The sequence below is a fragment of the Mustela lutreola genome, chromosome 13, assembly GCF_030435805.1.
Source record: "Mustela lutreola isolate mMusLut2 chromosome 13, mMusLut2.pri, whole genome shotgun sequence".
In the NCBI taxonomy this organism is placed as follows: domain Eukaryota; kingdom Metazoa; phylum Chordata; class Mammalia; order Carnivora; family Mustelidae; genus Mustela; species Mustela lutreola.
The window spans coordinates 14,714,059-14,738,830 of NC_081302.1; the positions used below are offsets into that span (position 1 = coordinate 14,714,059).

Genomic DNA, 24,772 nt, shown 5'->3' on the forward strand with positions numbered 1-24,772 from the left:
ACGTATGGTGAGGTTGTGGTGACAGCTTGCTTCTAGGCTGGTAGATGGCCCACCCTCTCACTGTGTCCCCCTGTGGCAGGGAGAGAGAGAGGTCTAATCCCTCTTTCTCTTCTTAAAAAGACACTAATCCTTTTGAGGGCCCCAGCCTCATGACCTTTAATAAACATAGTTACCTCCCAAAGGCCCAACCTTCAGAGAGTGTCCCTGGGGGGTTAGGACTTCAACACATGGATTGTAGGGCCACGCAGACATTCTACCCACAGTAACGTCTGCCCCAGCAGAGCGCCACGCATACAGTTCCTATCTGCCTGTCCTTGGTATCAGCCCATTTCTTGTAGCTTATTCTCTTTAACAAATGTTCAAAAAGAAAAATTACCCATTCCATAGAAATTTATATTGAAAATTACATTATTTGCTTCTGCCATTTAGAAATCGTTTTCTTTTGTGTTTTAGAATTAAGAAAAATATCATAGAAGATAATCTTCCCAGAAAGTCTTCAACTATTACGTGAGTACTTGGGAGTGGGAGAGGGCATTTAAAAAGCTCTTTCCCCTGAACATTCGTTTTGTTGTAAATTGGTATGTGCTCTGTGATTAATTAAAACCCTATTAAACATGGCAGTTCATTTGTCACCATTCATTATTCCTTTGTGACATGTCTTTGTGTCTTCATCAGATTCTCTAAGTCAATAGCCCTTATCACCCTGTGGCCCCCACTAAGCAGTGGGGCCACCCCCAGTCATTTCCACTGTTCCCCTCTCTGTGTCAATATGATTTTCAATAAGCATGATGAATTCAAAGAATGATGTCATCTTTTAGTGGCTGGATCCTTGAGAGTATAATCAGATGTTCTTGCAGACATCAAGAATGGCTCTAGACCTTACTCTCCTGGGCCCTTTTAGGATACTAAGGATCCTAGATCCATCACTCATGAACTTGTACCACTGATTCACTTGCTTACCTGTTTAGGCCTGTTTTCTTATCTGTTCAATGGGGCGATGCTGCCTTTTTCACAACACAGATCTATAAATAAAGGATATATGAAAAGGATTTAGGGGTGCCTGGCTGGGTCAGTCAGTGGAACACACAAGTCTTGCAAGGTCATGAGTTGAAGTCCCACATTAGGTATGGAGCCTACTTTAAAAAAAAGTAAAATAGATAAAAATTAGAAGATTTATATTTTACAAAGAAAAAAAGAAAAGAAAAGAGCTTGACTTCAGGGCTTGACACTTAGTGGGGACTTAATAAATTATGGGTACATTATTGTTATTAATTGTAAGTAAAACTAATCTTATCATAACTGAATTTCATCATCGACTTTTTCTGGAGGTATTACTGCTATAAATATCTCTTCTTGAGGCATTGTGTATATATAATAGAGACAAAATAAATTATATAGATAATAAGGATGGTATAAATAGACTATAATGGAGACAATAAGATGATTGACCTTTCAAAAGCATTTTTCAGGTACAAAAATCTCATAGGAACCTTATTTCATGGGACATAGTATGACTGAACATTGTCTGGAAAAATTTAAGTGATCAAAGAATATTCTTGAATGAATGAACACTGCTATGAACATCTCACTTTATTTTTTTAAATACCTTTAATTTTTCTTTTTTAATTGTGGCTAAAAAAACACTCACCCAGCAATTTCCAAGTGTACCTACTATTGTCGGCCATATGTACATTATGCATAGACAATTTCCTTATTTAAAAAATTTTTAAATTTTTTATTTAAGTTCTAGTTGGTTACCATACAGTGCAATACTGGTTTCAGGAGCAGAATCCAGTGATTCGTGACCTCCTGCAACACCCGGTGCTCGTTGCAACAAGTGCCCTCCTTAATGCCCACCCCCTACCAGCCCATCCCCCCCACTTTAAAATGGGGTGCTAATTCATGTGATGAGACAAGTGGGTTTGAGTCTATAAAAGCACTCCGGAAAGTGCAGCGTGGAGGTAAATTATAAGTAATGATGCTATTTTAAAAGATGGGGTAGTTTTACCACAGAAAAGATTTCTTTCCCCCAAATCCTTGGGTTTTCATTGGTTTAGGACCCCTCCGTTCAGTTCGGAGGAAGAGCTGGACGGTGATGACGTCATCCAGGCATGCGCATCCCCGGACTTGCTTCCTGCGCTGTCCTCCAAAAGCAACAGGTGTACCTTTGCGAAGAACACGGTCAGAAGCGACACGGACTGGACCGAGGGAAGTGAAGTCGAGGACTCCGATGTTTCTCCCAAGCCCGCAGGTGAGCTCTGGTCATTAAAAATCCTTCTGGAAATTTTGTTTGGGAACAGTGGTTCCCCGGGGCGGGGTGGGGGCACCAGGCACTGGGAGGAGAGGCTGAGAAAGTGCTCAAGGAAAAGGGGGCTAACCCAGAAGCCACGGCTGCCTAAGGAAGACGCCCAGGGCTTAGCAGCTAATTGACACTCAGGTGGAAGGAGTCGAAGCAGTTGGGGGTGCCTAGATACGTTCGTTTCCTAGGACTGTAGGATCAAAGTACTACAGGTCTCGTGGCTCAAAACAGAAATTTCTTGTCTCCATCCCAGAAGCTACAAGGCCAAAATCAAGGGTTGCAAGGCTGGTTCTTTGTGAGGGCCATGCGGAGAAGATCTGGTCTAAGTTTCTGTCCTCAGCTTGGAGGGGACCATCACCCTCCCCCGTTCATGCATCTGTGTCCGAATTTCCCATTTTTATAAAGACACCAGTGGTACCAGATTCGGGCTCACCCTCATGAACTCACTTGAATTTGATGACCTCTTCAAAGGCCTTCTCCCCAAATAAGGTCACCTTGTGAGATACTGGGGATGAGAACATCATCCTATGACCGTGGAGGGACGCAACCCATGCACACACTGGGCGTCTGTGAGAAGGGCTGCTCTCAGACCCCGGGCCGCCTGGGGAGACGCGTTGGTTCTAAAGGAGCAGAAGAGCCAAGTATGCGGCTGCTGACCGTTTGCTAAAGAGAAGTGGGGCTGAACGGTCATTTCTTAAAAAAAGAAATTCTGTTTAATGCAGTTCAAAAATTATATATTTTAAACATATCAGAATTCATTTATTGTACTCTATACAATTTATATTTATATAATTATCATTTTATATAATTATAATGATATAATTATATAAAATTTGTTTTTGTTTATATAATTTATATAATTACATAAGATTTATATAATTACATAAGATATAACTAATTAATTTTAAAGTAGTACTGTTTTTGCAAATACCCCCATGAATATTCTACTCCTACAGACTACCTCACTGAAATTAAAGTTTCTGACCACAGCTTGAATGAGACCACCATTCTTTGATTTCAAATGAAACCTTAGGGTACCTGGGTGGCTCAGTTCGTTAAGCGACCATCTTCAGCTGAGGTCATGATCCTGGGGTCCTGGGATCGAGTCCCGCATCGGGCTCCCAGCTTGGCGGGGAGCCTGCTTGCTTCTCCCTGTGATCTCCTCCCTCTAATGCTGTCTCTCTCTCATTTTCCCTCTCTCAAATAAATGAATGAATTCTTTAAAAAAAAGAACATGTTACTGCTTCTGGTCTAGGGGATCATGACTTTTCTAAAAAGAGTTATACATCTTAATATAACTTTTTTCAACCCCCAAAATACATCAATTGATTTTAATTTAATAAACGTGATGATCTGTAATGCTCAGACTCTTTCAAAGTCACTTGTTCAAGATATTTTGGAATTGGAAAAGATATATATAGTTTTTAAACCGTACCTATTTTCTGTTGGTCACACAGGAACCGCCATTAAAACACTAACGGAGAAGGTTGAAAAGACGGTTTCAAATCACAGAAATGTGAATAAGCCAGCTGGTGGGATTAACGTTGCTGAGGCGTTCATCAAAAAAGAATTAAAAGAAGAACTGAAGGTAAAATCACTCTTGCTTGCTAAACATACAGAGAGATTCATCTTTTAACAAATATACCTTAATAACTGTACTTCTTGTAGCAAAATGTCAAACAGATATTTAGTGGCAGCTGCTGAGATATATACCGTACCTTGTCTGCAGGATGGTTACATTTCTTTCTATTCTGTAGAGAATCCAGGATATTGGAACAACAGTGGGTAAGAAGGCATCTCGTGCTTCTCAGGCTTTACAGGTTTTCAAACTCCTATCGCGTGTTTGGCTTGACGCGGCCAAGTATTAGCGAGTTTGCACCCAGATGCTTGGGACTGGCTAGAACCTGGGCCTCGGCTCCGGGTCCACAGCAGGACCTGACAGTAAAATGGGGACTTCTGGGGGCTTAGCCCCACTTGGGAGCTGGAGTGTGCAGAGAAAGGTATCCGAGAGACGAGGGCAGAGCCCAAGCTCTGTTCCCAAAGTGGAGGAAAGTCCCCAACACCTTCCCAGCAGCTTTGACCTGAGGTTCAAGGTCAGATTATCACGGACGTAAGAGCTCCTGCCTGTGGACCAGCCCAGCTTTACTGCTACAACGTAGTGTTTCCGAGATTTTCTAAAGTCATGGCTGGTAGAGTAAGTAGGAAACATGGAAATTCCAAGGCAAGAAACAAGGAGGTGGTTCTGTCGTCCTACAAAGCGCAGATTTCCAAATCCATTTCCTTGCCCTCCAGAAATCACCAGACATGGAATCTCCGAGGTTCCCCAGCTTCAGATCATCCGGTGTCAGTGGCCCTGTCTGGCCAAGAGAGTAACCAAGGGACGCCCGCATGCGCCGCGTCTTTAAGAAACGCTCACGCCTTTGTGCATTTCTGTGCATTTCTTTCAGTGCGCGGACGTGGATGATGATGACTGGGACCTCTCATCCTCAGAGGAGGAAGGATCTCTGGGCAAGAAAACTGGGAGAGAACGGAAGGAACCTCTCCCTGCGAAGAATGAGGCAAATTCGACTCAAGTGCCAAGTGCCTGGGGCGCATCTAATCTGAAGGGGCCACATGCAGAAGGTTGGCGGCTCGAGCTCCTTAAAGAGCTCTCCGTTTTCCAGTTACTCGTGTCCTCTTTAAAAATACCTAACGAAACTGTGTTGAAACAGCATAGGACAGAAATGCTGCTGGTATAACAAATACCATATGCTTTGTGCACACTTACTCCTCTTCAGAGTCCTTTAACCCGGGTGTATTTAATTTGGACCAAAATTTTAGTCTTTAAATTTTAATGTTATTTCTGAAAATGCCCATACAGTTACTCTCCACATGCAGGTGCCTCGCGGAAATTAAAATTTCTGATCTTACACCGGAATGGGGCCATTCTTCTGGCAGTCTTCCTGTGTTAATCTGTTTACATATTAAATGTTTCCCTTTATTTTCTTTGAGGAAAGATTTCTCTTGCAACACTGTAGCCAGTGGGATGAATTAGAGAGGAGGCCAGGAGCTGACATTGTTCCTGGATGAGTGCTAGGGTCTGGCTAAGTCCAGTAACTTAACTCCCAGTATAGTTCGTTTTTAAAATTATAAAATGTGATTTGTAATTTTTGTCAAAGTAATTCTTGCACGTGGTGAAAGGTCATCTAGAAGGGCTTGTCTGCGCCCTTCCCCTAGCTGCAGCGCCCGCCCTCGGGTCTGTGTGGCACCCCGAGGTCCACCACGTCTCTTGGTAGTAAGTCAGACTACAGATTCCAGGCTCATCAACTTTAGAAATGAACTTTTTTTTTTTTTTTTAAAGATTTTGTTTATTTATTTGACACAGAGAGAGAGAGACCGCAAGAGAGGGAACACAAGCAGGGGGAGTGGGGGAGGGAGGAGCAGGCCTCCCGCTGAGCAGGGAGCCCGATGTGGGCCTCAATCCCAGGACCCTGGGATCATGACCTGAGCGAAGGCAGAGGCTTAATGACTGAGCCACCCAAGTGCCCCTAGACTTGAACTCTTGATGTCTTGCTAAGACAGATGGGGTTGTGGCTCATTTTCTGCTCTCAGGACAGCTTTCAGGACTCCTGTTCGGTGTTTTCCTGTCCCCATCTGTTACTTTTTTTTTTTTTTTTATATGACAGAGAGAGATCACAAGTAGGCAGAGAGGCAGGCAGAGAGAGAGGAGGAAGCAGGCTCCCCGCCGAGCAGAGAGCCTGATGTAGGACTCAATCCAAGGATCCTGAGATCATGACCTGAGCCGAAGGCAGAGGCTTAACCTACTGAGCCACCCAGGCGCCCCGCCCCATCTGTTACTTTAAATTATATGCGCAGGGCGCCTGGGTGGCTCAGTGGGTTAAGCCGCTGCCTTCGGCTCAGGTCATGATCTCAGGGTTCTGGGATCGAGTCCTGCATCGGGCTCTCTGCTCAGCGGGGAGCCTGCTTCCTCCTCTCTCTCTCTCTGCCTGCCCCTCTGCCTACTTGTGATCTCACTCTCTCTGTCAAATAAAAAAAAAATTATTAAAAAAAAAATAAAATAAAATAAAAAATAAAATAAATTATATGCGCAAACCTCCCTGTCCTTCCCATTTTCAGCGAGATCTCTCGCCACATCACTTTGTAAGCCGAGCCATTGCTGCGTCTGCTCTCCAAGTCATCTTTCCTCTCCCCCAGAATGTGAGCCGGGCCTTTGCTCGCACATGGTGCCCATCACTAGCTTATCTGTGCTTCCTAGTGAAGCCCATCGACCCTAGAAAAAACCCATATCTACCATTTAGTTCCTCCTTGGCTTATTATAATTTTATCCTCCTTTCTTCACACCTGTCACTCAAGAGTCAGTAGCAACAGAACGTTCCTGAGCGCGGTTAAGGATCCTGACCCTGGGCTGGATACAGAGGAGAGATGCTGAGTGGAAGCCTCTAGACATGGGTCCCTCGTGGTTCCCTGGAGATGTGGCCATTTCGTGGCCCTGTAGCCTCCTCCAAGCCTGTGGGAGTCGGGGGCGTGAGGATTAGCCAACAGACCTGGACACTGAGGAACAAATGACGGATTTTTACAGGCTTGTCTGATCACTGGAGCTCCTCTTCCTCCTCCTCTCTCTCCCTCCACAGGACTTCAAGATGAATCCAGCACCCTGAAAAGCAGCTTAGTGACAGTGACCGACTGGAGCGACTCTTCAGATGTGTAACCACCACCTCAAGGGGGTCAAGTTGAAGACACCGGCAGGTTCCCAGCGTCCTGCCCACAAGACCCCCACCCCCCCGCTCCTGCCTTACAGTATTTCCCACAAGGACACGGAAGCTGATTCCAAGAACAAGGGTCTCTATAACAGCACCTAACTCAGTATCGGAACACAATTGTCAACAGTATTTTGAAGCATATAGAGGTGTTTGACTTCTGCTGCTTAAAATTAATATGTCATTTGAAGTCATAAAAAGTTTTTTCTTCAGAACGGTACTCTAGTGTTTAAGTGTATTTTTTCAACTAATTCTTAAGTGAATTTTTTTAAAACTTATAGCAGATTTCGGTTTGAATTAAAACTTTTTATTTAATATATCTTATGTCCATTTCACACTGGAAGTGTTTTATTATAAAATTCCATTAGTACGCTTAAAATTGAATTAGTGGAATCGGTGAAATCTTAAGAGTAGATTGGTTATTTTTCATATAGAAATAAGTTTAGAATTATAAAAATAGAGCTGGGCTAAGTTAAATACATTTTCCAGAAGTATGTGCACCATACTCCGACTTGAGCCCTTGTAAGCATGTTGTTATTAAACAATTATTTTAGAACGTTAAATACCATTTCTGCAGTATAGTCTTTACCTTGGATATTTTATGAATAAAATGTAGCTGTTTTCAATGTCAATTAATTTATCAGAATATGCAAAGATTGAGACATTACTGGACTCATACGTGTATGTCGGGTTTTTTCCCCACTCTTCAAATGCCCACCCATATTATAAAATACCTCAAAACTAATTAGTTCTGTTCCTAACAATTGTCAGTGGTCAGAAAGTTCATAGAAGCTGTCTTTTGTTTTTTGGTTTTTTTTACTTTGTGGTACTGTCTGTACTCTGTCCCCACCACCCCCCACACTCCAAAAGTAACATTTTAACTAACAGTCTGTTGGGTCTTAGATCTCTTTTCAGTTCGCCAACCTTTCAAGTAAAGCCCTCCCTTACCTCACTGGGACTGCGGCTGAGTTACTAAGGATGAGTTCGGAGCTAAACTTACCTTGTTGGGAGGTCCGGCTCGCCCTGTTAGCTGTGCCACACGACGTCCTGATCTGAAGCCACAATCATTTGTGTTTCTGCCCCTCCCCCGCCTCCCCCAAGGGGCCTTTTCACTTGTCCACTTGCACATTTTCAGCACTTCCCACAGGGGCCGTTTGATGGACATGCACTCACTTTCTATGTAAGCACTTTAATAAATGCCAAATCAAATTTCCATATAGGAGGAGAGAAATGAGCAACACACCAGAGCTACACCGTGCCTGAGAAGACAGGCCACTGGACTCTTTCAGTCACTTTTCCAACAGATATTTATTGATGTATATGGGTCTATTTTGTGTTTTTTTTTTTTTTTAAGATTTTATTTATTTGAGACAGAGTGAGAGCGAGTACATGAGCAGGGGAGGGATAGAGGGAGAGGGAGAAGCAAACTCCCCGCTGAGCTGGAGCCTGACGTGGGACCCGATCCCCGGACCCTGAGATCACGACCCAAGCCCTGACCCAACTGACTGAGCCACCCAGGCACCCCTATTTTGCTTTTTTATTTTTAATTTTTATTTTTTTTTAAAGATTTTATTTATTTATTTGACAGAGAGAAATCACAAGTAGACGGAGAGGCAGGCAGAGAGAGGGTGGGGGGAAGCAGGCTCCCCGCCTAGCAGAGAGCCCGATGCGGGACTTGATCCCAGGACCCTGAGATCACGACCTGAGCCAAAGGCAGCGGCTTAACCCACTGAGCCACCCAGGCGCCCCTATTTTGCTTTTTTAACATGCATCATTTGTTCATTTAATCAGAACAACTTTGGGAAACGATATTTATCATAATCCTCATCCTGAAGGTGTGAGAAATGTAGAATTAAGTAACTTGCCCAAAGCCATACAACTAGAAGGTGAAAAGAGCAAGCTTTACCCGGGTCTCTGCTCCGCGTCTCCACACCCAGTGGAAAGGGGTGCGGAAATGGGCTGAGCTCTGCTATGCAAACCCAGTATTTAAATTAAGTCGGCCCGTCTGTTTTGCAAAAGCCACTCCTTGAGCTCCTCTCTTTCAACCTACCCTGCTGTCCTCGGAGATGTGGTTCCTTTCAGTTGTCTTTGCATCCTGTGTTTCCCTTCACCGATGTACAGCTAACACGCTTGTGGTTCCCAACAGAGCTTTTCTGTGTTTTCACCACCCCCTCCTCTCCCTAAATTCTTCAGGAGCTAGAACACTTCAGTACAATCTAAACATTACCTTTAGTACTTTCAGCACATCTCTGAAATAAAAAAACTTGGTTCTAAACACACACCCATAAAATCCTGCCCCCCACATTAGCCTGTAGCACCTAATATACCCCCTTGTGGCTTTCATTGCATTTGTATCCCTAGAAGAGATATTTATAAATATTATATATAATATATATCTTATATTCATATTATTTTAATTATATATTACATATTTATATATTTTCACATATTTTTACATATTATATATGTATATATGTAATACAGATCATTTTTTTAGTAACAAACTTGTTCATTTCCTCTTCTTCCCACTGAGCATCTTCCAAATAATGTGATTTTTCCCTTTTAAGTCTTTCACGCTGTTCAGAGACCCCTTGGGGCAACTTACGTGCCCTGAAAAAGGGTAGGTCTCTCCATTACCCAGAGTGGCTGTGCACACAGGGCCTGAGAGACACGCCGGAACTCACCCGTCACTGTGAGCAAGGCAGGCGCCACGCAGGCTCTGGAATCCTTCCCCGAGTCAACCATGACCAGCGTCTCTAGCCAGGTTCATGCTGACACTCCAGCCCTCAATCTGCTTTCTGTATCAGAGAAGCCTAAGCGGTTCTTTAAGGTGGACGTGCCAGGCAATGTCCTGGCCCCATTAGCCTTTCCTTGAGCGGTCACTGAGAATCACAGTAGTGACAAACAGGTGTAAGAAACTGGAAGTCGTCACAACACAACCAGTAACCTGATCATTCAACCCAAACATCTTTTGAGGAACAGCCTCAGACTTCCCCCACACTACTCATAAGACACTGCTCCTTACACACCTTCTGTTTCATATAGGAAGGAAGAGAAACCAGGAATGGGGGACAAAGCATGTCACGTCTGAATGGTCGAGAAGGCTCCGTTACACATACTTGATCCACTGGTGCTAAATTCTCCTCACGTTCTATAAATGTACAAAATATGTACAAATCCTGTAAATAACCTGTTTATTTTTTTATAGAAAGCCACAACAGAAAATGATTAGAACATAGACATCCACACAATCAGCAAATTCTCCAAATTCATGTTTTTAAAAATAGTTTGGAGTGTGAATTAGAGGAGAGCCTCAAAGAGGGGGCTCATTCTGTGAACAGTTCACTTGTACAATAACTCGAGACAGCTCGCAGCAGTGCTTTTCAGACGTATGCATTTTTATCAAACTGTTTGGAGGGGTTTGTGGTTTTAAAATCTCCTTCTGCGCCATGATACTTTGTCCGAGAAGACAGGACGGACGTGGCCCCGTTGTAGGAGTATCCCATCCTGCAAAGCAAAACATAGTCTGGTAGATCCTCCTGTACACGGAGAGCAGAAACCATCACCCCCTGCTTCTGTCCCAGCAGTTTCAGACCTACCCTGATGACTCGGGAGTGGGCTTTCTCTCTTCCTCTCTCGCGCCGCCACTCCCCACCCACCCAACTGTCTCACTGTCATTTCTGAACAGTTAGTGCGAATTCAGCAGAAGAAACGCATGGCTTGTTCATCTGCTCAGTTTTTCTCTTTTAAAACCCATCTTCCTGGACCCTGGGGATTGGAAGGACCTTCGTCAGGATTCTCTATGTGAAAGTGATGAGGGTTTTAATTATATATTAATTATAAAATATAATATATATAATATATAAATTATAATTATATATAAATTATAAAAACGGTGAAATTTACGCAGGAAGCCCTATAGTTCTGCTCACAGAAACGGCTCTGGAGTGTAAGAAGGTAAAGCTCTGGGTTTTTTGGTTTGTTTTTTCTTTAAATTAACTTTAACTGTATATTCTATTCACTGTATTGATTTTATTTAATATTACCTTCACTATATGTCCCAAACTTTTACCAATCCTAGTTTTGGGACATTTCTGAGAATCGTGTGAACGATCTCTAACTTGCCCCACCAGCAATAATTTTAACAGGTCATTCCTGTCTCTTTTCCATACCTGGGAGGTTTGGTGTTGTCAGATATTGAAAAGCAAAATATGACTCCACCAATGATGCAGAGCGAGGCTCCTGCCCATCCGATAAACAGAGCTGCTCCTAATTCGTACCTGCGAGGGAGTGCGTACAGGTGTTACGGTGGACGTATGCGGGGCATAAGCAGTATTTAAGACCAACGAGCCAAGATTGTCTAAATGCTCATCGCAAACATTTATTACCGCAGCTAGTACATTAAGTACCAACACCTTATATCTTTATAACACTTTAAACTTCCCTTGACGTGTTTTTCTAGCCACCTCTTGATTATATCTTTCTGACTTCCCGAAAGGAAGAAGAGATGACCCCTGCAGGCAAAGCAGAAGCAAAGCCAGCTGAGGAGCCCAGGCCTCCCGGCTCAGCTGGTACCTTCTCTCTAGGCCCGTCTGAAGCTCCCAGAATGTTCCATCTAGCTGGTCCACTGCGCAGGGTAAATTATTTCGCAGAGTCTGGTCAGAAAATGGCGGGTTCCCTTTGCTTTCAGTTTAATTCAATTCAATAAACATTTCTTTGCAAATCATGTATGAGGTGTTGAAGGACGGCAGAATATGCCACCCCCAAACAGGCCACTGGGGCATGAGGGTTATTTTGAGCTGAAGGCAGCAGCGGAGAAGCAGATACCAGAAAAGCTCTCCGCCCCTCCCCATTTGTTTTAAAGCAGGACATGGATTTGTAAAGATGTCCCTCCCAGCCCCCCTACCCTGCCTAGCAGGAAGGACAGAAGTTAATCACCAGAGACAACAGTACCACCCAGGCGGACACACAAAGACACCAGGGGGATCTTCATAACAAACTCAACTAACCATCCATATCTTCCATTAGTTCCACCATAGATCTGCCTTCCCACAGTCTGCTGCCCCAGAAGGTCAAAGTCCTTTTCTCTGGTCTTGTCACCTCTCTCTGAACTTGTGTTCTTTTATTTAGATGCCATATAAGCCCAAGTTCTAACCAGCCCCTTGAGTTACTCATCACTGAGTACTCCTACAGGTCTCCATGATGTGGGTGTTAACCAACTCTATTTTTCTCCCGTTAATCTGTCTTTTGTCAGTCTAATTTATAGGGCCCAGGAGAGTAGAGGGGGGAGAAAGTTAAGTTCTTCCTCTACAGAGACCATACAAAGTCAGTGTTAGATACAGAACTATCTTATCAATAACATCATTTAGCGACAGATTGCCATCTGGCTATCCACAGCACTCTGCTGATGCCTTGAGCAGATGCAAAGATCCACCTGATACACAAGTCAGCTCCTGCACTGGACAGGTCCCCACCCAAGGATACAAATGATGCTATGGAGAACAAAAAAGGAAATCACTTTTTGCTGTGGAGGACTAGAGGAAATCTTTTTAGGGGAAGAGCACTCACCCAGAAAAACAAATAAGGAATGACAGAAGTATACCAAAGTGTTAGGGCTGAGCGTTTTCATGTTTGCCTATCCTTATTCTGAAGAATAGGGATTTTTTTAAATAAAGAAGTGATTCTCAAGTTTTTTTGGCCCATAGATTTCTGTCTCAAGGCAACGACTGATGGACGCTACCCCCAACCTAATGGCGATAAAAAGAAGTGGAGACCCCAAGTGGAAGGGGTCTCTTTTGGTCACGTAGAATCTGCAGAAGGGCTGAGACAGGAAAGTCAGAAGTGAGGGTGACAAGGGCCAAGGCAGGGCCAAGGCAGGCTCCCTCCACAGCCAGTCCCCTGAGCCAGGCGCAGCGGGTCAGGCTTAGGTCTCAAGGCCATACTGCACCATTGAGAGCAGGAGGCATGTCCTGCCTGGGCCCATCCTGAGTTTTGCCTCGTTTGTTTCTACATGCCGTGTCACTGACCTGAACTCCTGGCCGGGCAGGGGTAGGCTCTCTGGTGTGAATCACAGCAGTGACGGAAGAGTGGCCCCGACTGCCAGCTGGGAGAAGTTAGGAGCAACACTCACTGAAGATTAGGAATGTTGGGTCTACTTGCTCATTTGCAGATCTGGCTACGGTGGCATTTTCACAGCCTGCATTTGCTGCCCCGGGGTCCCTTCTTTTCTCACTCTTGTGTTGCCTTTTCTGGGAAACCCAGGGGGTCACTGAAGCAAGGCAGAGCCTCAGCAGAACAATCAGGGGATAAGACCTCACCCTGTAGTAGAGCACTAACTATGTTCTGGAAACCAAGAAATGCTCCCAAGAACAGAAGATTGCTATAAAGGGGAACAAAACACCCTCAAACTGCACACAAAAACTGGCCCCAAAGGACTCAGATGCACTGGTTAAAAGAGCTGACCAGGCCAAGAGCGTGAAATCCACAGTTCTGTGAGTTCTGTTCTGTGCCTTCATTAAACAATATCCTGAATTTCCACAATCAGCCCTTTTACGATGTTTGAACACAGTCATGCACATAAAAAAAGAAGAGTGCCTTCCAGGTTGTTAAGCGCGGGTCATCCGACCTCTTTAAAACATCCGAAAGTCCTAGGGAGCCCAGATGGCACACTCGGTTGAGTGTCCGACTCTTGGTTTCCATTCAGGTCATGGCTTCAAGGTCACGAGACTGACCCCATGTCAGGCTCTGCACTCCAAGTGGAGTCTGCTTGAGATTCTTTCCCTCTCCCTCCCCGTCTGCCCTTCCAAGTGTGCGCATGCTCTCTCTCAAAATAAGTAAGTAAAATCTTAAAATGAAGAAACAAACAAAATTCTGCAAGTGCTACAGTAGTAAGCTGGTACCAAACGCCCCTTGTCATGCTGTCACTGCAAAAACAGTCACAAGTGAGCACACTGAACATTTCTACTTGGAGAACATTATCGTGGGATTACCGTTTAATGATACTTTCTGTTTTTCTCTCTTTTTTGTCCTCCTAGAGTTCAGGCAAGTCTTCACTCCTGATACTACGCCTTAATATTACTCTTCCTGCAACTAGCCCCTGAAGCTATAGCCAGAGGTTTTTCTTAAAAATATATTTAGCTTTCTAAAATAGGATTCCAGTGCTGGCTACCACAATTGATTAAAAACAAGCTTCTAATTATTAATAATAGTCAATCAACGGCGAAGGTGATAGAAATCATAAGCCATGGCTCAGCACTGTGAATTCACTCAAAGGAGCATGCAAACGTGTATACAGTGTTGTCACAAATCAGAAGATAAATTACTCAGGCAGGTCAAATGTCGCAACATGCCTTTATATTCATTTACGCTCATCTGGAAACTTCCTGAGGAATCATGGGTTTGTCTTAGGCTAAAAAAACTGGTTTGTGTATTCCTATTTTTAAATATATTTTCATTTTTCTTTAAATCTGTAGATATAGACTCTATTCCAAGAAAAATATCATTTCCACTTGAGTTCCTTGTGAGTTCTGTCAGAGACAAACAATAAATAGTACCAGCTCAGAGCGGAAGTCTCTGAGAGACTCCATGTCTACACCAGCAATTTTTAACAAGCTGGCTTTTGTGATTTGGTCCTTTCTCTCGCAGAGACTTTTTCTTCTTCCTTCTGTGAAAAGACACGTAGAGCTGACTAACTCAGCAGGGACTCAAATTCACACCTATCAGTGTGCGTGATCTGGCAAAAACTGGCTGGTATTACTGAGAGACAGGATTGAGGGAGAGCAATATAATATTCACTCAGATTCGTTCCAGAGCTTGTCTCCTTTGACACTCACTGGGAAGCTTAGTCTCTGCCTAGAAATCTTTCTTCATTTTTTTGGGTAATGCTAAGAAGCTGACTCTTACAACTCAGAAGATCAGCAAATTTCAGGTGCTCTATTGTGGGTCTTTCTTTTTTTAACCATGCCCTCCTGGCCCCAGAGCAGCTTCCCCACTCAGAGCATGCTCTCTTTATTGGGCTGCCACGATTGTGGATGTTTTCTCATTATTCTGGAAAGCTATAAATCTGCTTAGCACCAGACAGATCCATGACTGTCAAGGAGAGGACAGAATTTCGTTTCATGGATCAAAACATTGTTTTTGGAGTACCTCAAATAATCCACTCAGTTGGGCACCTGGGTGGCTCAGTGGGTTAAGCCGCTGCCTTCGGCTCAGGTCATGATCTCAGGGTCCTGGGATCGAGTCCCACATTGGGCTCTCTGCTCAGCAGGGAGCCTGCTTCCTCCTCTCTCTCTCTCTGCTTGCCTCTCTGCCTACTTGTGATCTCTCTCTCTCTGTCAAATAAATAAATAAATAAATAATCTTAAAAAAAAATCCACTCAGTTGACAGGACTACTCAATTCATGTATGTAATTGCCTGACTTCAATTCATGTATGCCATGGAATGTAAATTTAGTAAACAGGGAAAAACTTTACTTCCATCCAGAGAAATGAAACCACAGACTAATTCCTTAAAAACTCCCCCCAAAAGAACCACAAAGATTGAACACATTCAGATGTCCTCCACACTACTGGGTGAAATTATTCTCACACACCTGGCTGTGCCTGGTAGCACACTGGAGGCCTTAATTCTGATCATCTCACACTTCAACTCATATTTCAGCCCTGTAACCTTCATGGTAATCTAAAGGCATGGAATGGAGAACATCTCTTATTGGCACCTCCACTTTCCATTTTCCTTGCATCCAAACCCCTGTCATGACTTATCGGCCACCCCCAGAGTGCTCGTGTAGCCTACTGGGGTCACCAGCACAGAAACGACATGCCAGGCATTGTGCTCATCCTGTATTTCGAGGTGGACGAGAGAGATACAGCTGTGCTCTCAAGGATCTCCAAGTCCCGCAAGGATAGGCAGATATTAAGCAAACAGCAGCAGCAGCAGAGTGGAATGAAATTTAACAGCAGCATCAGAACAGCATGCTTTTGCCCAGTAAACATTATCTGTTCTCTCAGATCCAGAGATGTGGTTCAAGTAAACGCCCACAACAATAGCGATGATTAGCATCAGCTCACTGTACTAGGATTTGTGTGTGTGTGTGTGTGTGTCAACATTTCGTTCTTCGCATAATTACATTCGATCTTCACTCTAATTCTGAGAGAGAGGTATTGCTACCCCATTCTACAAATGAGGAAACTGAAGCTCAGGGAGATGAAACCACATGCCTCGGGCCTCAGCTCAGTAAACAGTCAAACCAGGATTTAAAGCCCAGAACCATGATTCCAAAGCTTGAGCCCTTCACCACCTCTCCTTCTTCCCTTTACAGTATACTTTAGCTAAATAAAAGATTTTATCAATCTGAGAAAATACAATCAGAGCAATGTACTTTTCTAGTTGTCATTCCAGAGAGGAGGGTGTTTTCTCTCTCCCCGGCTCACTGCCTTCTCCGTGGCTCACAAGCTCCAGGGTATGGAATTTCTTCTGAATTCCCCTCAGGCTGTCTTCTCACCCCACACAAAAAGAGGTGAGTGTAGTAATGAAAATCAGGGCATGTTGGACTGGAAAAAAAAAAAAGAAAACGCAGCAGCTCCGGCAAAACAAAAACTGGGTAGTGAATGAAAAAAAAAGTCTTCTCCTTTAAGACCCCCAGACGAGTGACATGACCTTGCTGAAAGTCACAGAGCTAGGGTCCAAGCCCTTGACACCTAAGATAATGTGTTTCTTCAAATATATTGTCCTACTCCTCATTTTCACCAGGAGTGGTAGCAGCCAAAATAAATATTCCAGTTACCTGAAAATAACACACACACACTCTCTCTCTCTCTCCTTGTGTTTAGAGTTTAGAAAGTATACCATATATTATCAACGTAAATATTTTAAAATTGAATTCCATCGGTATGGAATTAAATTAAATTAAATTAAAGATTAAATTAAATTAAATTAAAGATGACCACCTCACATAAACTTCCTTCAACTCAAAGGCTTATATAATCCAAGGTCTATATAAATACATGAATAGGTTTTATATGAAAGAAGTATTCTAGAGGTATGATCTACAAACACACACATACACACACCCATTATTCCACACTCTTCTTCTGGGGGCCAGCTACTGGGATGGGCTGTGGGGTGCCCACCCAGCCTATGCGTCTCCCCGCCTTGGGCCCAGTCTGGTTTCCCTTCCACAAACCCCTCAGAGAACAGTTCCTTCCCACGGCCTGTGAGATGCCACAGGATTCGTCACCCATGGCTTCCCAGGAGGCTTACAAAGTAGTAGCAGGTGCCTTCCAAATGCTGGCTAAAATAGGAAGGGGTAACTTAAATAATAAGCATCCACTAGCATGGAAACTTCATGGAGAATCCTCATATTTAGGAAACACAAAATAAAGACTGATTTTTTTTGGGGGGGATGCCAATTCTAAATTGCTCTTCTATGGCCAGATTAAAACAGACAAGCATGCATTATCTTTCTCTGTATTATGACTCACCAACAAGGTTGTTCAGAATCCTACAAATGGCATATATTAACAACGGGTAACACTTATTGGTGACATACCACATGCTACTGTGGTGAATATATGTTTCTTCTTCAATCCTCTTAACATGGAGAAGCAGGAGGGAGTAGAGCTCTTAACCAGACAGACAACTTCATCTCCCTAAAGATCCCAGAGGAGCAAGGATGAAGCCAGGAGCTGGCCTGCAAACTGCCTCTTCGCCTCTCTGCTGCCTTCCCCTTCCAACATCCTGTGAAGTGCACAGTGAGTATCTATCTCTACAGAAGTCCAATTCTTGCCAAGTATTCAGGGAAATTAAAAAAAAAATCCACAGTGTAACTTAATCTAATATTAGCCAAATTAACTTACAATCTAGAAGTAACTCCTGTCTCCAAAGTTTTATATTTCACTTCAAAAACAAATCTGTTGGGAAGGATGGGTGGCTCAGTGGGTTAAGCGTCTGCCTTTGGCTCAGGTTATGATCCCGGGGTCCTGGGATCGAGTCCCGCATCAGGCTCCTTGCTCAGAGAGAAGCCTGCTTCTCCCTCTGTCTCTGCCTGCTGCTCGCCCTGCTTGTGCTCTCTCTCTCTCTGACAAATAATTAAATAAAATCTTTCAAAAATAAAACCCCCCAAATCTATTGTTTGGCAATATCTATGCCATTGAGCTCCATGCATATGGACAAGTGTGGGGTCTACTGGGTTTTCTTTGATTTCAGGTGAGAAATGATGTATTGAGTCCTACTGCTCAAGCCGGTACAGTAACAACTTTGCACACCAACCATGAAGTCTGCATAACGGACAGGGCAGAAGGGGCTGTGATTCCAGACAGGAAATTCCTAAAACAATTGACGCTGCCTTGGGACCCCTGAGGGCACGGCCCCCGTCACTGAGCACAGGTCAAGAATCTGTGTGTGCACAGATGGGTATGTGTATTTGTTTGGGTTGAGAAAAAAATACATAGATGAACTTGCAGCAAAAAGCCTGAGTCAACAGAACACGTATCCCACATTTTATTCAGAATTGTCCACAGGCTGCCTGGAAGCAGTTTAGAATCAGCCGGGTGTTGGGGGAGAAGTATGCAGGACAGATCTCACGAGGAGGGCCTCCAGAACATCTGTGCACTGGACAGTTTCAAGCAGTTGCCCGTCTCTAACTCAATGCTATGACCAAGGTGATCAGGAAGGAAGAAGAAATTATTCCACCCTTATTTCTTTTAAATGGTTCCATGCTAGGTCCCCTTCCAAATGCCTTCTATCTGAGAGCCAAGCGTTACCACTTCAATGATATCATTTCAATGTCTCCAGCGTTTAAGACCCATCTCTCTGTGGCTAACTTCAACATACCACATAAAGTAAGGAATAGTGACATTAAGGTACTCGGCCTAAGCATCAGTATCCTTAAAAATCAGAGTTAACATTTACTGAGTCCTTACTGTGCGCTGATGCACGGTTCTAAATCACTGAATATTTATTTATTATCCCCACATTACTGACGAGGAACACGGGGCCCAGAAAAGATAAGGCTCTTCTTCAAGGTTACACGATGGATAAGTGGCAGAGCTGGGGTTTACTCCCAGGCAGCCCGAAGGACGGGATCCAGGTCCTCACACTGAAACAGTACGTGCATCCTGTCCCCACTCCCTTCGGCCTAGCTTCACAAACGTACTCGGTCTTTCCACTGCAGGAGAGATGCAGGCAGACAGACAGTCATACACCACTGCTGTCGGCCCATCCTTGCTACAAATGTCACGGAGCATGGGCTAGGCACAAGAGATTCCAAAATCAGCAAGAGGTGGTCTCTGCTTGGAGATGCTGCTGGTCTGGCCTGGGGGAGGGAGCAGCAAGTGTGGGCGATGAACAGAAGCACACAGGGGGGCACCTCCCCAGGACACAGGTCCTGCAGGATAAGCAGGAACTAGCCAGTATGTGAGGAGAGGGAAGGGGTCCTGGGAGTTGGGGGGTTGGGTGGTGGTGCAGAAAGCAGAGTCATCCGAAACCACAGCAAGCTGGCAGGGTTCATGACTTTAGGTGCAGGTTGGTGAAAACAAAACCCATTTGGTTTCCAAGTGTATTTTTAAGTCATACTAGCCTGCCAAAAGCATCAGAGCCATTGTGGCGATCTGAAGCGGCCTGGGCTCCTCCTAAACGCAGGGAAGGCATGGAATCACCCTTCTTCATATTTAACTGCTGAATTGTTTCTGTTCGTGGTATCTGACACATCCATGGAACCCCTTGTCCAAGAATCTGTGAGCTGCTTACCGATATTAATCCACTCTCCAGATAATCTCATGAGTGGAGTATGCTTAAATAAACAAACATCCATAATTCATTAAGTTATAATGAGGACAAAAGAGAGAAGTCAAATATCTTGGCAAGGTCACGTAGTGAGATCGATATTCCTTTGAAACACACCCGGGGAAATGTGTAATTTAGAGAGGGACTCCTTGAGTTGTCACTTGTTCGTTGAACGGGACAGATAACAAGAAGAGAGAATTGACCAAAGCGTAGACAGCTGTTCACTTCTAACGACTAAATAACCACAGTGGTGAAAAGCCTTGACCTGAGTAAAGCTTAAGCCCTAAGGTGGAAACGTAATGTATGCCAAAAGTGAGTGCAAGGGATAAATACATCTATGGTTTTAAATACTCTGAAAATAATAAGAAAGCCCGGAGGATAAGGCCCAAATGTGAGACTATCTGAGCCAAAATATTAACAATAAATCTCGTGTACTAAAAGAGAATAAATCTAAGATTACAACGCCCTGTTTCCTCAATTAGGGCAATGGTTCAATGCTCCAACCTTGCACGGATTTGAAAAGAAGTTTCTTTGTGTCCATAAATTCTTTCTTGGAACAGTTTATTTAAGAAAACAAATCAAGACCTTTAGGAAGTTCGTGGTTTGGACGACAAAGTGGTGGGGGGAATAACTGATTTAAATTTCATCCCCCTAGTAGGATGAATCATGCTGGGGGTACCAGTTACCATAACCTTGCAGGAAGGTAGACTTTTTTTGGATTTGTTAGGCTTTATTTTAATAAAAAGGAGGAAGTTGGTTTGAAATAGCCCAAAGGAGAGAGTTGGGAAATCGTTTTCAAGGCTTTGTGGGAGTCCAGCCTGTCATGTCATGAAACATAATTACAACTTGAATGAGAGCAAAGAAGCCAAACAAAAGGGAGGAAAGGGGGGAAAAGCAGAACATGACCACAGTCAGATGTAACTCTTTTAAACACTGCCATGTGTCAAGTGTCGGAGCCTGGGAGGAAGAACTTCCCAACAAGGACAGGTTTCGGAATGCAAAGCCACAGAACAGACAGCAGGATGCGGGGGGCATGGCTACGGCCTTGATCTTTTCTCCAGCTACACTTGAAGCCACTCGTTTTCTCTCATCCGTAAAGTGCCTACTGAGTTCCTCGCACACAGTAGGAATGGAGTAGGAACTTTGTTGATGAGCTTAGGTATGTGTTTCTAACTAGGCCACCAGGGTAGACCATACATAGGAATGTCCTGGAAATCCACAGAGGATTCAATTAATATAGCACAGCATCCTAAGGAAATCCAAACAACAACACAACTAGGTTCTGAGCCCGGACCATTTCCCAGTGCGTTTTAGGGGGTAGGTGTGGGAGGGCTACGATTTGCTCACCGGAGATGGAAACTAGAGCTCACCGCCTAGCTGAAGATCAAACACACACACGCACACCTGTGCCTCAGCCATGCCGTCTAGGGCTGTGGGGGGAGCGGTGACTTGGAGGTAACTGGTTTTAGGAAGAAGGGTATGAGATAAGGAAGAGAAGAGGAGTGAGCGTGCCTGTCTTCTTGCTTTCCTCCCTCCTCTCCACCGTGGGGGGAGACCACGGCAAGCTTTCCCCCTGATCCTGAAAGGATCAGTTCTACAGATCAGAATTCCACTCACCAGGCCCGGTGCTAGGCAGTGAGGGGATACATGTTTTCTGAACTCAAGGAACTTACTCTTGCCAGCGAAAGTCAGAACCTTCCTGCAGCCATACTCTCCAAACCCCAGCCCACCTAGGGCTGCCCTGCCTTTAGCCTCGATTCTCCAATACATCCCTAAGTTCATGCACAAACTAAGTCACCGGCCCCGGTGATGAAATTCTAGCAAATGCCGGCTGAGGCCAAATCAAAATCTTGCTTTAAAGATTCTACTTTAAGAATTTTGTGTGGAGGGGCGCCTGGGTGGCTCAGTGGGTTAACACCTCTGCCTTCAGCTCGGGTTGTGATCCCAGGGTTCTGGGATCGAGCCCCGCATCAGGCTCTCTGCTCAGCGAGGAGCCTGCTTCCCCCTCTCTCTCTGCCTGCCTCTCTGCCTACCTGTGATCTCTGTCTGTCAAATAAATAAATAAAATCTTTAAAAAAAAAAAAAAGAATTTTGTGTGGATAGCCAAGGAAACAGTTAACAAAACCAAAAGACAACTGACAGAATGGGAAAAGATATTTGCAAATGACATATCAGATAAAGGGGTAGTATTCAAATTCTATAACGAACTTAAACTCAACACCCAAAGAACAAATAATCCAATCAAGAAAGGACATGAACAGACATTTCTGCAAAGAAGACATCCAGATGGCCAACAGACACATGAAAAAGTGCTCCACATCACTCGGCATCAGGGAAATACAAATCAAAACCACAATGAGATATCACCTCATACCAGTCAGAATGGCTTAAAATTAACAAGTCAGGAAACAACAGTTGTTGGAGAAGATGCTGAGAAAGGGGAACCCTCCTACAGTGTTGGTGGGATTGCAAGCTGGTGCAGCCACTCTGGAAAACAGTATAGAGGCTCCTCAAAAATTTGAAAACAGAGCTACCCTATGACCCAGCAATCGCACTACCGGGTATTTACCCCAAAGATACAAATGTAGTGATCCAAAGGGGCACGTGCACCCGAATGTTTATAGCAAAAATGTCCACAATGGCCAAACTATGGAAAGAACTTTGTTGTCCATCCACAGACGAATGGATAAAGAAAATGTGGTATATTAATGTGATGGAATACTAAATAGCCATCAAAAGAAATGAAATCTGGCCACTTTGCAATGATGTGGATAGAACTAGAAGGCATTATGCTGAGCGAAGTAAGTCTATCAGAAAAAGATAATTATCATATGATCTCTCTGATATAAGGAATTTGAGAGGCAGGGTGGAGGGTTGTGGGGGGCAGGGAAGGAAAAAATGGAACAAGATGGGATTGGGAGGGAGACAAACCATAAGTGACTCTTAATCTCACAAAACAAACTGAGGGTTGCTGGGGGGAGGGGGTTCAGGAGAGGGCGGTTGGGTTACGGGCATTGGGGGAGGGTATGTGCTGTGGTGCGTGCTGTGAAGTGTGTAAACCTGGCAATTCACAGACCTGCACCCCAGGGGCTAATGATATATTATATGTTAATAAAAATAATTAATTAAAAAAAAGAATTTCGTGTGGAGAGCCAATTTCTAGCTTCTTAATCTTTCTCATTTTCAACTCTCTGTCCTCTACTCAAGCTGTTAATAAGAGGAAAACAGATGAAGCCAAGAGGGTTGATTTGCCGCCTTTTAGAGAAGGGAGTTTATTTCAGAGACGCCTATGAATTCCTGAAGATGTCACCTGTCCTTTATGCCTCTTTTCTACCATGATGGGTAATCAGAATCTGGTCACATTTACAATTCTCGGGGCTTTGTCATTCCTTCATCTGAATGGACTATCTGCCTTTGCGCAAGGCACTGTCGGAGATACAGATGTGAGCGAGCTCTTATCTCAAGGAGCTAACATGTTCTCAAAATGCAGCGGTTATAATTAGTAAAGTTTATATTTTCTCTCAGTGTGTTGTGTGAAGGGGCTGTTATTTGTAAATATTACCGGTTTATAAGCCCTGTTGCTTTTCAAAAAGTGCCTCGCTCTTGTGTTTTTAATTACGTGAGGTAAATTGCCAAATGCAGGTGTTATATTTTTAAGCCACTTCAGAAGAGAGCTAATCAAAGCATCTATAAAGATTAAGTCACATCTTAAATACTACACATAATTTTAAAAGCAATCTTAATAATAGCTAACGCCATACAGTAATAGGGTACCCGGGGTTTCCTGTGTTCTAATCAGTTCTAAGCATATATATACACACTGTCCGAATTCCCACATTAACTCTAAGAGCAGAGTGCCATTATTATCCTGGTTTTACAGGTGAGCGTGTAGACAGAGCAGGCGCAGGTAGAGAGAGGAATGCCGACAGATTATTACAGGGAATGGGGTTGTTCAAGGTTGCACCAAGAATGTGGAAATAAAGAAAACATCTCAGAGGCCATAATCACTGAACTGAGTTTAACCAAAATCTAAAAGAAAATCAGAAATTCCAATGGCACAAAACTAGGTGACTGAGTATATAGCAAGTACTGGAAAAATAAAATCACACAAAGGACAGACTTAAATTACAGGGTATATATGAATTAGTCCTGACCTTCTGAGAAAGGACGGAAATGATTTTTAAGATTCTGAAAAAGACATCCTTAATTATTGTCAGGGAAACAAAGAGAGCAATTAGAACGGTTAGTCCAAAAACACGAGCAACTTCTTTAATACAGTAAATCATGAGAAATTTGTTATATATTTAGGATACCAAAGCCTGAAATAAAAATCTATCATTTGAGGAAAATTATATTTCATTTAAATATCATTAACATGCTTCCTATCTCCAGGAGCACAGTCTGAGTTTTCGTCTCAATGTCTGGTGTCACACACACTTGTACAAATCTCATGATCAAATATTAGTTAGGAGAAAATTTATAAATCAGAACCCATTTTTCCAACAGAGGCAGGAGTGTAAAAATTATATTGGGGTCCAAAACAGTTATTTTGTTTCCCATTTAATAAAATTTAAAATAGTTATTAAAATCATACGAAAAGAAACTCCCATGATGAAAAAATATGTATAGGATACGGTCACCAAAATTATGAAATCAAGTATTGTAAACCATGCATCTTAGAGCAAGCCTGTGTGGTCTGACTCCTAGTTCAATCCTAGTTCAATCAGACAGTACTTGTTTAGTCCAGATTCCCTTGTACACATTAACTGCACACATCCATTTTCAAAAAGGTCGCACCAAGAGAACCTACTTTTAAGATTGTTGCAAGAATAAAATAAGAGAATATTTGCAATGCTCTGCTTGGTGCATGGTAGGGGCTTAACAGGTATTAGTGACTATTTTCATTCTATTTCATTATCTAAGCACCTGTTA

General features: G+C 43.5%; 2 protein-coding genes across 9 annotated transcripts in view; one reads left to right on the plus strand and one right to left on the minus strand.

Annotated features, from left to right (window-relative positions):
* The window catches only part of DZIP1 (DAZ interacting zinc finger protein 1), a 51,415-nt gene extending 43,727 nt beyond the window's left edge, over window positions 1–7,688 (plus strand). For all 6 annotated transcript variants that reach the window (XM_059144812.1, XM_059144815.1, XM_059144817.1 and 3 more), the window contains 5 exons: window positions 454–507; window positions 2,058–2,251; window positions 3,757–3,887; window positions 4,747–4,921; window positions 6,931–7,688. In XM_059144812.1, coding sequence (XP_059000795.1) covers window positions 454–507; window positions 2,058–2,251; window positions 3,757–3,887; window positions 4,747–4,921; window positions 6,931–7,007 — 631 coding nt within the window. In that variant the 3' untranslated portion in view covers window positions 7,008–7,688. The remainder of the gene's footprint in view (window positions 1–453; window positions 508–2,057; window positions 2,252–3,756; window positions 3,888–4,746; window positions 4,922–6,930) is intronic.
* A 2,545-nt stretch (window positions 7,689–10,233) lies between these two features.
* CLDN10 (claudin 10) overlaps window positions 10,234–24,772 on the minus strand; it is a 119,237-nt gene continuing 104,698 nt past the window's right edge. For all 3 annotated transcript variants that reach the window (XM_059144820.1, XM_059144821.1, XM_059144819.1), the window contains exons 4-5: window positions 11,229–11,336; window positions 10,234–10,563 (exon numbers count right to left, since the gene is read on the minus strand). In XM_059144820.1, coding sequence (XP_059000803.1) covers window positions 10,440–10,563; window positions 11,229–11,336 — 232 coding nt within the window. In that variant the 3' untranslated portion in view covers window positions 10,234–10,439. The remainder of the gene's footprint in view (window positions 10,564–11,228; window positions 11,337–24,772) is intronic.